The sequence below is a fragment of the Zalophus californianus genome, chromosome 16, assembly GCF_009762305.2.
Source record: "Zalophus californianus isolate mZalCal1 chromosome 16, mZalCal1.pri.v2, whole genome shotgun sequence".
Lineage (NCBI taxonomy): Eukaryota > Metazoa > Chordata > Mammalia > Carnivora > Otariidae > Zalophus > Zalophus californianus.
Window position 1 is genome coordinate 20,793,138 of NC_045610.1, and position 12,790 is coordinate 20,805,927.

General features: G+C 45.5%; 1 protein-coding gene across 3 annotated transcripts in view; it reads right to left on the bottom strand.

The window, feature by feature from the left end:
• MYO1D (myosin ID) overlaps positions 1–11,752 on the bottom strand; it is a 350,526-nt gene extending 338,774 nt beyond the window's left edge. For 2 of the 3 annotated variants that reach the window (XM_027625033.2, XM_027625031.2), the window contains exon 1: positions 11,145–11,275. In XM_027625033.2, the coding sequence (XP_027480834.1) occupies positions 11,145–11,242 (98 nt within the window). In that variant the 5' untranslated portion in view covers positions 11,243–11,275. Of the gene's footprint in view, positions 1–11,144; positions 11,276–11,352 lie in introns of those variants that run through there. The other variant, XM_027625032.2, reaches the window with a different exon arrangement.
• Positions 11,753–12,790: the final 1,038 nt, after the last annotated feature.

Sequence of the window (12,790 nt, forward strand, 5' to 3'; positions counted from 1 at the left end):
ATGGTAGCAACACATTTCGGAGTAGCACCTTTCCTACTCAGAACTCAGCCCTGAGTTCTACCTGCCTTTCCAGCCAAACACACCGAAGCCATGAAAAAAAATACCTCTGAGCAAAGAAGGGCAGATAAAAAGACAAAGGTCTCCGAACTCACGCCCTCCAATTGATACACCCAATTCAAACCCTCAGTTTCATTAGAACACACTAACTCCTTCTTTATAGGCCATTCTACAAGTGCATCCTGGAGAAGATTAGGTATCAATTAAGAGGGAAGAGAGAATTCAGAGAGAGAGAATTCATTGAAAGAAATGATAGAAACTTACCCATATACACTAAAAAGTTGAATTGTTTAGATCAATTTGGTGTGGAACAAAACACTACATGTATCTCAATAAATCCCAAAGGCATGAAAACAACTGTTCATACCTATGATCATGATGATCTAAGTCGTGGAGGAAAAAAGTTAAATTTCATTCTTTATATTCCACATAAGGAGGCAAAAATGAGAAAGCACTGACATTTGAACACCCTTGGTGTGTTAAGAATAACAAGCCACCTGTTGTCTCATTTGATGAAATGACCCTGTAGTAGGGATCAGTCCCATTTTAAGACTACAGAGGCCGAGAGAACTGAAGTAAACTGAGGCAGAAGTAATACAGTATATAATACAGCCACGTTTAAATCTGGATAACTGAATTATTCCTTTGTTCATTATTTTATACCGCGCTGCCACTTTTTAAATCATTTTGGTTGGAAATATTTTTCTTTTTTTTTTTTTAAGTAGGCTCCATGCCCAGCATGGAGCCCAATGCAGGTCTTGAACTCAAGACTCTGAGATCAAGACCTGAGCTGAGATCAAGAGTAGACAACTTAACTGACTGAGCCACCCAGGCGCTCCTGGTTGGAAATATTTCTAATTGGGTAGGTTTGCAAAGATAAAAGTCATCTGGAAGATAATCACCTAGAACAGTGGTTTGTTTTTTTTTTTTTAAACGTGATACCATTTCCTTCCAAACAAAAATTCCTTGGAACCCCAGTCTATAAGTAGAGCTGCTGTGTTGGGAGCAGAAGCAAGCAGGGGGCCTGAAGTCCTATTCCATCCCCACCTGGAATGGAAGACTGCTTCTCAGGCACCTCCATGGCCAGGGACACCACAGAATGCAGATAAAAAAAAAAAAAATAGCACCTATCTAAATGGGCTTAGTCACTGGATCTGCTGTATAAAAGCATGTCCCTTAGAGATACTCAACAAAGATACAAAACTATATAAAGGCATCACAGTGCTGGTAAAAACAGTCCATCTGCTAAGGTAAGCAACAACAGAACACGGCTCAAGATCGAAGTACCAATGAATTATGTTTTCCTCTCATATGATGTTAGGCTTCATAGGTCTGAGTTCTACAAGTCTTTTAAAAGAAAAGATGTCTATCATTTCGCAAAAACTCATATATATATTTCAGTGGGGTTTTTTTCCCAAAAGTAATGATAGTTTCACTTTCCCATCTTCCCAAAGACTAGAGTCACAACAACCACCACAAAAAATCAGATTCTATAACTATATAAAATACAATACATAGTTCAGGCAGGAATCAAAGATGCAGAAATATTATGAATTCATGTATTCGTTCATTTTTAGAGGGGAAAACATTCTGTCCTTAATGCCTGGCAATAAGCCTTCAGAGACAAAGACGACTTTATCTTCCCTAAGATAAGGTCCTTGCCCTCAGGACCTGGAGACTAGAATCGGGGCACAAATATGATAGGACAGGCTGAAGGCAGTGAGAAACTCCTTGTAGTTGTAGTTACTGACATTTACTCTACAGATCTGTTATTTTGAGGGTTTTTTAAAAAATTTTTTTGGTAAAGGTTCTTAATTATAAGGAACATAGGCCAGGATGGCAGAATCAGGCTAACTCAACCTCATTATTGAGGACTATTCTTATAATACATTTAAAATGACCTAGATGTCCATAAAAGCCAAAACTAAAACATGACCAATTTTACGGTCATCCGAAATTAAATGTAAGCTTTTTTAAAAAATAGAGTTTGACTTTTTTTTTAATTGACTATAAAATTTTTCTTGACTTTATATTGAACACAAAGCAACGGTCTGAGATAGAGCCATTCGCAATCACCCTGACCCCGCTACGGATGATCTTCTATTGTACAAGTTACTCAAAGCAGACTTTGTGGTCAGAGGGGAAAAAAATTGTTTGAGTTTCTCTTGGTGTTTGCTTCATTGTTTTAGATGAAGCCATTTTTTGACTAATTCATTTGCTTCTAGCACTTATGTGAACCTTGTGTATATAAGTGGTATTCTCCCCACCCCACCCCTGCACCCAGGTCTCAGTAATACGGCTGTGGGAGATATATGGAGAAGAGGAATGAAAGCAAAGTTGTGTTTGTTCCTTGATATATTTTTCCATCTATTCCAGAAGTTTTGCTTTTTGTTTTGGTTTTTTTTAGAAGTATGAATTAGTCTGTGTCTTTTTTGAAAAAAGCCATGTTCAGTAAGCAGTAAACAACCATTTTATTAAAGCAAAACAGCTTTACTAGAGTTAATCTAATTAATGTGAAATCCACATCTATACTGTGCACCAAGGAGCAGAAATGTAGGGGAAATGAAGGAGGTCTTGTTCAGATGTAACAGTGACCAGTCCCACAAGAGCAGCTGTGCCTAGAATATAAATAGGGATATTTTCAGGGGTGAGGCTAGACAATGAGGAGAATGGAAGGTGGGCAAAGTACCAAGGAGGAACTAGATGATGCTCTTGAATTGCTTCTCCATCAGCTGAAGTCACTTATCAGAGCCCTTTACTTTAAAATGGTCTACTTTCCACAGAAGTAGACCATTCTATTTCACCAAAATAGCCATGGTTAGGGTCACAGGCTGGCTGGCTCATGAATGTCTCTTTAACCCACAATGGAATGACCATACACGCAGTCTGGGTGCTGAGTCTTGGAAGTTCTGTAATTAGACATAAGATAAAGGAAAAAAATTCCATTTCCTCTTCTAGGCCCAAAGATGAGCCACAGATAAATTTTTTCATTGAGCAAAGTTTTTCTCAGGCACCCTTCCTGACATTAGAGCCTGCCTCCCAAGAATGAACTGAGCTCACACTATATCCGGCCCACCCCTTCCCTCCACCCCCACCAATTTCAGCTCTCCATCCCAGGTCTGCCTTATCCCTGAACAGTTATGTGCTGCAAAATTATTTCTCAGAAATGAAATTCTCCATCCCTCCTAACTGATCTCAACTAGGCATAAGAAAGAAAGGTTTGAGCAAATTGACACCAACATAAGAGAAATCTTACCAACCTAACTCAATCTCCAGTTGGGAGAATTTGGGGGCAGCGTAAGAAAGGAATGAAAAAAGTGCAGGCAATGTGGCGGGGGGGGGGGGGGGGGGGGCGGATATTCTGAGCGATGGAAGCTGGCTAGCAGCAGGGCCAGCCCATTCATGCTGAGAGTGGGTGGCGAGAGAGAAAAAAAGGCGGCCAGCACAGTGGGGCCCATGAGGCAGCAAGGCCCATGAAAAGGGTTGTTTCCAAGATGCCATTCCTCTACTTCCAACAAGGGTGTGCTTGCATTCTACCCCTTCCACAGAGCATGTCCTCCCTATTTCCAATCCCATCTTCTCGCTTTCTGAATTCCCTCTGAGCTCTAGTGCCTAACACATGAGTGCTCAATTATACTGTCACCAGTACTCGCTTTATAAAAAATATGTGGTTTGTTGATTCCTTCTCTCTAGGAAGCCCTTAAAACAACGGATTGCCTGCACTATCCATTTTTGGCTCAATTATATTCTACTTATGTTGACCCAATTATTAAGGTATTTTTTACTCCCGATTTAGCTATCCCCCAAAGAGTGACTTTTTAAAAAAGCAACCCTCATGAAAGTACCACTACGGAGATAAGCACACAGCAAGAATTGAAGTAGCTGCTAGCTTTAAAGCCAGGAGGTTATACTAAAAATACATAAGGTCTATAATGCTAAATGAAATAAATCTGTCAGAGAAAGGCAAATACCATATGATTACACTCATACGTGGAATTTAAGAAAGAAACAAAACAAAGGGAAAAAATAAGAGAGACAAATCAAAAAACAGACTCTTAATTACAGAGAACTGATGGTTACCAGAGGGGAGGAAGGTGGGGAGATGGGGGAAATAGGTGAGGGGGATAAAGGAATGCACTTGTCATGATGAGCACCAGGGGTTGTATGGAAGTGTTGAATCACTATACTGTACACCTGAAACTAATATTACACTGTATGTTAACTAGCTGAAATTAAGATAAAAACTTAAAATATATACATACACACAGAAAATCTCTAATTAAGGAAATGAGTTACAGATTATTTTCATTTTATTTATTTATTTAGTTTTTGTTTTTTTTTAAGAGTTTCTACTTAAAGTTCATCACCCAGGTATAGCACCTGGGGATTTTGGGCAACAATGTCACCAACCTTGGTGAAAGCACAGAACAGTAGACATGAAGAATAAAATATTTTGGAATATTCAGAACTGATTTCCTTTTCCAAAAAGTTTAAAACAACTTTTGGAAACTAAATAGTGTACACCTGGAGGGGGCAGTATTACGGTACATTTAGAGAGATACTGAGAGAGGGAACTGGGAATAGGAAGAGCACTTGGTCCACAGGCCAAGATTGAGAGAAGAGAGGACAGACACAGAGGACTACCTACTGAGGATCTCCTCTGCTTCAGTCTTCCCAAAGACTGGAGTCACAACACTGCAGTTGGGTACCATGTTGGGTGCTTTACAGGTGCTATAATCCAAGCTTCACAATAACATCCTCTTTACAAGTGAAGAAACCGAGGCTCAGGGAGGCTAAGTAACTTGTTCAAGGCCACATGGGTGTTAGTAAGAGGACAGAGACAGGATTAAGGTCCAGATCTGTTTACCTCCAATGCCCTTGCCCTCTCCACTAGGTAACCCCAACCTCAGCTAGAATATTTTCATCTTTGCCCCCCAAATAAAACCAAAACAAATGGATCTGTCTTAATGAGGAAGGAAGAGGTGAAAATAGCTAGCTATAGATCGGTTATGAAGTCAGGGCAGGGAAGCAAGGTAATGTAGGAAGATTCAGGAAGACAGTTAACATTAGCAGAGAGGGAATTGTGTACCGAGCACTGACGAGGCACTTTTTACACATCATGTGATTTCATCCTAATAACCCTAAAAAGCAGTTATTTTACATGTAAGGAAACTGAAACTTAGGTATGTTAACTTACCCTAGGTCCTAATGCTAAAAAGAGTAAAAGCGAGCCTGGGATTTGAACTTGGGCAGTTGGGTCTCAAAGCCCATGTGCTCTTTCCACTGCGCCCTGTGCCCTGAACAAGCAATGCTCTCCCAGTTCTTCTTTCCATAAATGCCAAAAACCAAGGTTTGGGTAACACTGTTCTATTAGAGATCTAACCAGAGATTATATAGCAGTTGAACCGAAAGGAGCCTGCTTCCCACAGGAAATAAAACTATCATGTTAACCAAGGAATTTAACAGACAAAAAGGGGCTTAGAATATATATTTTTAAATGCTGCAACCCTCTGAACCTATGTATGAACACAGCTGAGATTCTTATAAGCCATGTCACTGAGGCTCAACAGGTGATCTACTCCACGGGGCTGGAGCCACTGTTGATAGCAAAGTTCTCCACCAGATGGATGTAGCCAATGGCTGGGCAATGGCTCAATCCAGTCTCAACAGCCACCCGGCAATGGATGACAGAGAATTATCCTAAAACGGGACTAGTCCTTGAGATAGGGTCCTTTTTGCTGCGCTGGCTCAGACTTAGGTGGAAATGTCAACCAACAGCTCTCCACAGTACGATAATTCCCAGTGCAGACAACTTACATGTGGACCATTAAATAAACACATTTCTATCTACACCAGATTCACCATCTTTTGTCTCCACGTTAAGCAAAAAAGTCAAAGCTTATCTCTTCCGTGTAGAAGTAGAGCCCTTCAGAAACTGCAATGAATCGCACCAGTAGCAGCTTTCCGAGGGCTCGATTCCACCCACATCTGGCTCTACTTGGGAGCTAAATGCAGCAGAAGTCTCCAGGGTCAACAAATGACCCTGAATAAAAATAGTCTTGGAAATCTGTCACAGAGTAGGAAAGGAAACAAGACGGCAGGGTGATTCACTCGAAATGGCAGCTCCAAAACCCAAATTCTCATTTTTGTCCCAATATGAAGCCAATGTGCAAAACAGGCACAGAGCAAACTGTCCTTTTCCGAAGGCCTCTAAAAGTGGTTGCCAAAGAATTTCACATGGAAGCCAAAAAGATTTAGTGTGCCATTCACCTCTCCTATAAATTTAACTGCAGCTACTTCTAACTAGAACTCTGAACCAACTGCAGAGTTACACTTGCTTTAAGACCACCCAGAGTACCTAAGGTTTTGCCCCAGGCAAGAAAGAGGGACCCTTTGTCGCACCAAATTTTCCAAATGACCGAGCAGCCACAGGGAAAGAGTACAGAGGTGGCGTGGTGAGTGAGTGTGTGTATGTGCATGCGTAAGTGATGCTACAGCTCACTCCCCCCGTCCCTGACACAGTTAAGCTGTATTAAAATAACTACAACATTTTGGGAAGATTGTATGCTTTTTTAAGAATTCCACTGGTTGAAGAACAATCAACCAACATTTGACTGTTTAGTGAACGCATTTAAAAATATACTGAACACATAGGTGCCCAGCATGAGAGGAAACACAAGGGGGCCAGCGATGGGCTTGCTTCACCACCACCCACCTGCACTGTCCCCTTCCAAAGCCTTTATCTAATTTGGCATTCACAATTTATACTCTTTTTCTTAAACATGCCCCCCCCCCCCCCCGCAACTGTAATGAATTTTCAGGGCCACAAAACCTGGATCCACCTCTGGATGACGCTCTCTGTCTTTGAGGAGCTCACTACTGGGTGGGAAGGCAGGCATGCAGGTGACAACAACATGACCTGATACATTCTAACAGTGAGGACCAAGTGCCCATGTGTCCTGGGAGCACAGGTAAGAGTAGAATGAACCCTGACTCGGAGGACTGGGAAAGACTTCGCAGAACTGGTCTCAAAGGTTGAGTAAGAGTGACAAGCAGAGCATGTAAGCAGAGAAGAGGGAAGTAGGACATTCCAAGGAATGAGAACAACTGAGGCCAGTGGTTCTCAACTGGAGACAATTTTGCCCCCTCCCCCCCAGCTCCCTGCAGGGAACATTTGGCAATATCTGCAAACATTTTCAGCTGTCATAAATGGGAGGAAAGTAGTGCTATTGGCATCTGGTGGGTAGAGGCCAGGGATGCTGAAGATCCTACAACGCAGAGGACAGCCCCCCAAAATAAAGAACTATCCACGCCCAAGCGTCAAGAGTGCTGCAGTTGAGAAGCCCTGGTCTAAGCAAAAGTGTAAGAGACATGCTGTGTTAAGAAGTTGCCTGTGACTCTGGCAAACAGTGTTTCAAATGACTGCTTTTATGGAAGAGAAAAACCAGTAAGGAAAGAGGGGAGGAAAAATTAAATTTCCAAGGAGCCAAGATACCAGGCTGAGCAGACGCCCTATTCTCAAAACAGGAACTATCACCAACAAAATTAGGAAACTGGACTCCTGGAAGCCTACGGGGCATTTCATTGCCCAGTGAAATGAAAAGCACATCTGTCTGGGATGCGGTCCTCGGCCAGGGCCCAGCCCTGAGCAGCAGCCTGCCTTCTCCCTTTTGCTCACAGGACTAAGTGGGGAGTGAGGAACACCGTGAGGACCAGGTGCTCCACGCAGCTTGCTCTCACGGGATTCTCAATTCGAGAGAAGGTGCAAAGCTGCTGCTAAGGCTGTAATGACTCAAGCACAGGGATGGCCCAGCAAAGGGTTCCAGGTCCTAAAAGGAAGTGACTGAAAAGAAAGCAGAATATGTTGAGGACACCGTGGCCAGTGCTGCAAGTGGTCATTAGGGCTGTTGGAAGGAACCAGGCCTGACCATGAAGGCAAGAGGTGTCTATGCAGCAATCTTACTCCTGGGCACAGACCCATTAAAAATGCAGTGAGGAGCTGACCACCACCACCACCAAAACCACCAGCACCCCCACCAAAAAAGGAAAAAGAATTAAATAGAACAGATCTCCCCCAGCAAGGGACTTCCAGGAGAGAAAGAAAGCAGCCTTCAAAATACTAGCAGTTTTTCATATAAGTGTAAGAAACAGAAGTGTAACTCTTTCACAGATAATACTCACACTAGTCCACATCACCCCTTAAATCTTGCCTCACCAAGACTCACAGGTAGAGACACACACCTACATCAATTTTTGAAAATAGTAACAGTATGAGGACAGTTACATCAACTGTAGCAAATGTCTAAAAATCAAATGTTAGCTCCAAGAGCAGAAAAGGAGGCTAGCAGAGTACCAAAGTAAAAAGATAATTCTAAATGTCATAAAAGCTTTAAAAAAGTAACTTTTTCCCTCTTTTTCTTCTTGCTCTACAAAAAGCGTTGTCCCAAGGAATGTATTATGCGCCCAGTGTTATGCTGGGAGCTGGTATCAGGAAAATTACAATCAGGTTTGGATGACACAGACCCCTGAAACCAGTGTTGTCTTCAGTACCTATGTCACCGACCACAAATGAAGAGGGTCCTGCAGAAGAGAGGGGGTGGGGGGGCAGAAGACAGGACCTTCCTGACAGAAGTGAGAGAAGGAGCCACAACCTGGGGAAGGCACGAATGACCGCGAATGATCGGGCTCATGCACACACATCCACCGAAAGATGAAACACGCAAATTCTGCCCATATACAACCATAAATTACACGGGCCTGGCCCAACCACCCATGTTCCAGGAGATAAAAACACTTCAACATCCAGAGCACCGGGACCTGCAGCGCGTTTCTAGTTCACCTTTTGAAAAGTGAAACAAATGTTTCAAGGGTCGCAACAGCATGAGCTAGGAAGCTCATCCAGCTAAACACTAAAACAGTCTGGAGGTGTAATAACAGGGCAATAGGAAATCCAAACTATCAGAGAGAGGACTGCTTTCCACCTGGGTAATCAGGATTTAACAACTGAAGAGGAGGGCAAGGGTACTGCGGCTCCACTCTGCTGAGACTGTGTTTACGGCTACCGGGGACCTACTACTCCCAGCTTATAAGTAAACCATGAACAATCACTGAAAGCTGTACATTGAGAATTGCAGCCGATTCTCAGAGCCGTCAAGTACACACAAAGATACATGCGCATGTCTGAACAGCCAGGATCTTGACTGACTCGCTGAACCTGGGCATTAGCCAAGGGTCCTGCTAATGAGCTGGTGATTCCTCCCACAACTCCCCAACATCAACTCCTTCCCCTCCAGCAACTTAGTATGTTCACTACCACCCAAACAGAATCAGCTTTCGTGCCTCCACTCCTCTGCGCACGCCACTGCATCCACTTGGAATGTTCTCCACCTAGACAAACCCTACCCATCCTTTGCAACTCATCTGAACCTCTCTCCTCGTGTTTTTGAGCTAGCCTAAAGCACCTCTTCCTCTTCTGAACTCCAGAACAATTAGCGTGTACAATTTCTTGGCAACAAATCACCTAAACTCGACAAAGCTTAACTCTTCTCTTTTCTTGATTTATTATTTAAATCAAGAGGAATTTCCACCTTTCTCCCTGTCTTGATTAGCACTGTCACCTCTTTGAGAGATAAGGATACACCTTATAGTTCCTGGGGGAGGAACCACCTTACCTCCTCAAGTACCTTGCACAATGTAGAACTAAATTGCAAGGTTAAGTTAGGCTCACTTTAATAATGTTTAATATTCAAACCTCACACTTAAGAGACTTTGGGACCAATAATATGTAAAAGCAGAAAAGAACATAAGTGCTGAAAAATCTTGAAGATCCTCACTATTTTACAAATTAGGAAACTCAGACACACAGACTGGTTCGAGGTCAGCTTGTAGTAGGCAAATGTAGAACTCAGAACTGCACCCCTGCTCCATACTCTGGGACATAGTGAAGCCTGGAGAAGAACAGAAGACCCTATGGGGTTTGCAATTCCAAAGATTAAAAACTTTCTTTAAATTCTTAAGTTAGGGGGCGCCTGGGTGGCTCAGTCCTTGAGCGTCTGCCTTTGGCTCAGGATTGAGCCCCGCCCCAGGCTCCCTGCTCCGCAGGAAGCCTGCTTCTCCCTCTCCCACTCCCCCTGCTTGTGTTCCCTCTCTCTCGTCTGTCAAATAAATAAATAAAATCTTAAAAAAAATTCTTAAGTTAAAATGAATAGGGGTAATTATTACTGAGAAGCGGAGTTAGTTAAGCACTCAAACCTAAATCATGATCTTCACTTTATAAGCTTATGAAGTGATATTTAGCGATAAACCTTACAAGAAATGGGGCTAGAACTTCCAGGAACCACCCCATGCCTCCAAACTCCGTTATTTTGAAACTCCATTTACTGTAATGTTTAACCAAAAAAAAAAAGTCAAAACTAAAGTTCTGTTTACATATACTCTATCAGGAGTGAAATAATCACATGTAGTAGAGTTTCTAAAATAAATTCGTCTTGGAAGCCCATTTCGGGGCGTTGAGTTGTGACTACATTTTCAAGGATGTCAGTAACACAAGGGCTCTATCCATAACTCCTTGAAAAAAAACTGAAACCATGAATGCCTTGTCAAATTCAGACAGTTTATCTTGGCACTGGCAAGCAGAGCAGTCTCTTCGATGTCTGGAAACGTGTCTAATTACGTTTAGAGAGTAACTAAAAAAATAGCCAGTGTCCCGGAACAGACAAACTCAGGGATCACTACTCCATAGCATCCTGAATGACATGATGGAACCACGCCAGGAGAAAAAAAAAAAAAATAGAGAAAAAGAAAACCAAGTGTGAAACCGGGATGAGACCCGAATCTCTCTACAAAACAACCGTCCCGTCTTCCCGGGGCTTTTGTGGCCGCCACAAAACTCTCCCTAAAGTTTGCGTTTTCCTTTATTTTTGTTTCCATTAGGTCATCCAGCCCGCCTACATCACTTACCTGGGGCAGCGAGCTAGCCGGCCCTGCCCCCAAGCGCTGCCTCCAGTCCGCATACCCCTCGCACCCCTCCCCCCGCCCCGCGTCCGGACAGCACCCAGGACACCCGTCTCGCTCGGTACGCCCCTTACCCTCCCAGGCAGCCGCACTCCGGGGCGTCCTCCCACGGGAAGGCGCAACCATGGAGCTCCTGCGGGCCCCCGGACACCCCCATCCGGCTGCACTCCATCCCTCGAGCTCGGCGCGCCCCTGACACCCCCAATCCCGCCGCACCGCAAGGGCGCCCCCTCTCGGGAAAGCGCAGGCTCCCGCCCGGGCGCACCTCCACTCCGCCCTCACCTGAGCCGGAGGTTGGTCATGAACTCGGGCATGGAGACGGTGTCCATCAGTACGAAGTCCGCCTTGCCGAACTCCAAGCTCTCCTGCTCCGCCATGGCGCCGGCGTACGGGCTCAGGTGGGCGCAGACGAGCTCAGGTGGGCGCGCTCGGGCCGCGGGGGCCGGCGGGGGGGGGGCGCGCGGCGAGCTCGGGCGGGGCCGGGGCGGGGCCGCGGTGCGGAGCTGCGGGGCTGCGGGGGAGGGGGCGCCGGGCGCCGCTCGGCGGGTCTGGGCCGGACGGAGGCCGCCTCGCTGTTCCTCGGCGCGCTGTCGGCCGGCGCGGCGCACCCGGCAGTTTCCGCTTTCCCGCGGCTGCTGCCCGGAGCTGTGGGGGACGGGACACCGAGACGGAGACGGCGGCGGCTGGTCCCGCCTCTGGCCTTGGTCTGGCCCCGACCCCGCCCCGTCCCGGCCGGGCCTCTCCAGCTCCGCCCCGCCCCGCCCCGCGGACTGAGCAGCCCGCCCCCGTCGCGAAGCAGGCAGCCGCCTCCTCACCTGGGCGGCGCGCACGCGCGGGGCGGGCGGCGGGGGCGCGCGCCGGCCCGGGCCAGGTCGGCGGGGCGGCAGCGCCCCCTGGGGACGGGCGCTGGGATCTCAGGGAGGCGGTACCGAGGAGCGCGGACATAGGAGGGTGGGTGGAATCAGGTTTCCATAATTGCCTGCTCCGCGGTGCTTGATGGCTGCAAGCTGAGTTACAGAAGTAGCTCGCAGAGCTTTTTGCGAGGGTAATTCCATATGATTCTATCACCTTGCCGCGAAGCCCACTCCTGCTCCTCTGCTCACGTCTTCTCCATACTTGAAATGATGGTTCGCTCACAGACAGAGAGAGTAATAATAGCTACACTTGGGGGACACTTAAAATGCCCAGAGTGTTTCTAAGCGGCTTAGGAAATTCCACTTAACTTGCCGCACAGCTAGCAAGTGGGGAAGCTGCAGTTTCATCTACGTCACTTGACTTAGAAGTTTCATGGCGGAATGCTTTCCTTCTTCAATGTTCCGTGGTCCGTCTTTCTGTTGCACTCATCTGAGCATGCCATCAAACATTACCTTATATTATTAATAAATTTTTAATATATGTATGTGTCACCTCCCTAGGATTATTGTAGGCTTCTTGAGCGTGGGGCCGTGTCCTAAATTTCTTCATATCCCAGTTGGCACCCGCCAAGTAACTATCGTACTGCCTTGCACATGTAGACATGAAATCTGCGCTGGTTCAATGGGGCAGGATGAGTTCTAAGTGGTCTCTAATTTATGGATACATTGGTTGAGCTTGGAAAATTCTTCTGGAACTTACTACATTTTCTCGATGAAAATATATTATAAATGACTTTCTAAGGCAGCTGGCCCTCTTCAGCCTTGTGTTTCGGTTAAGACCATCTTCTAGGAAATCTAGAGGCTCC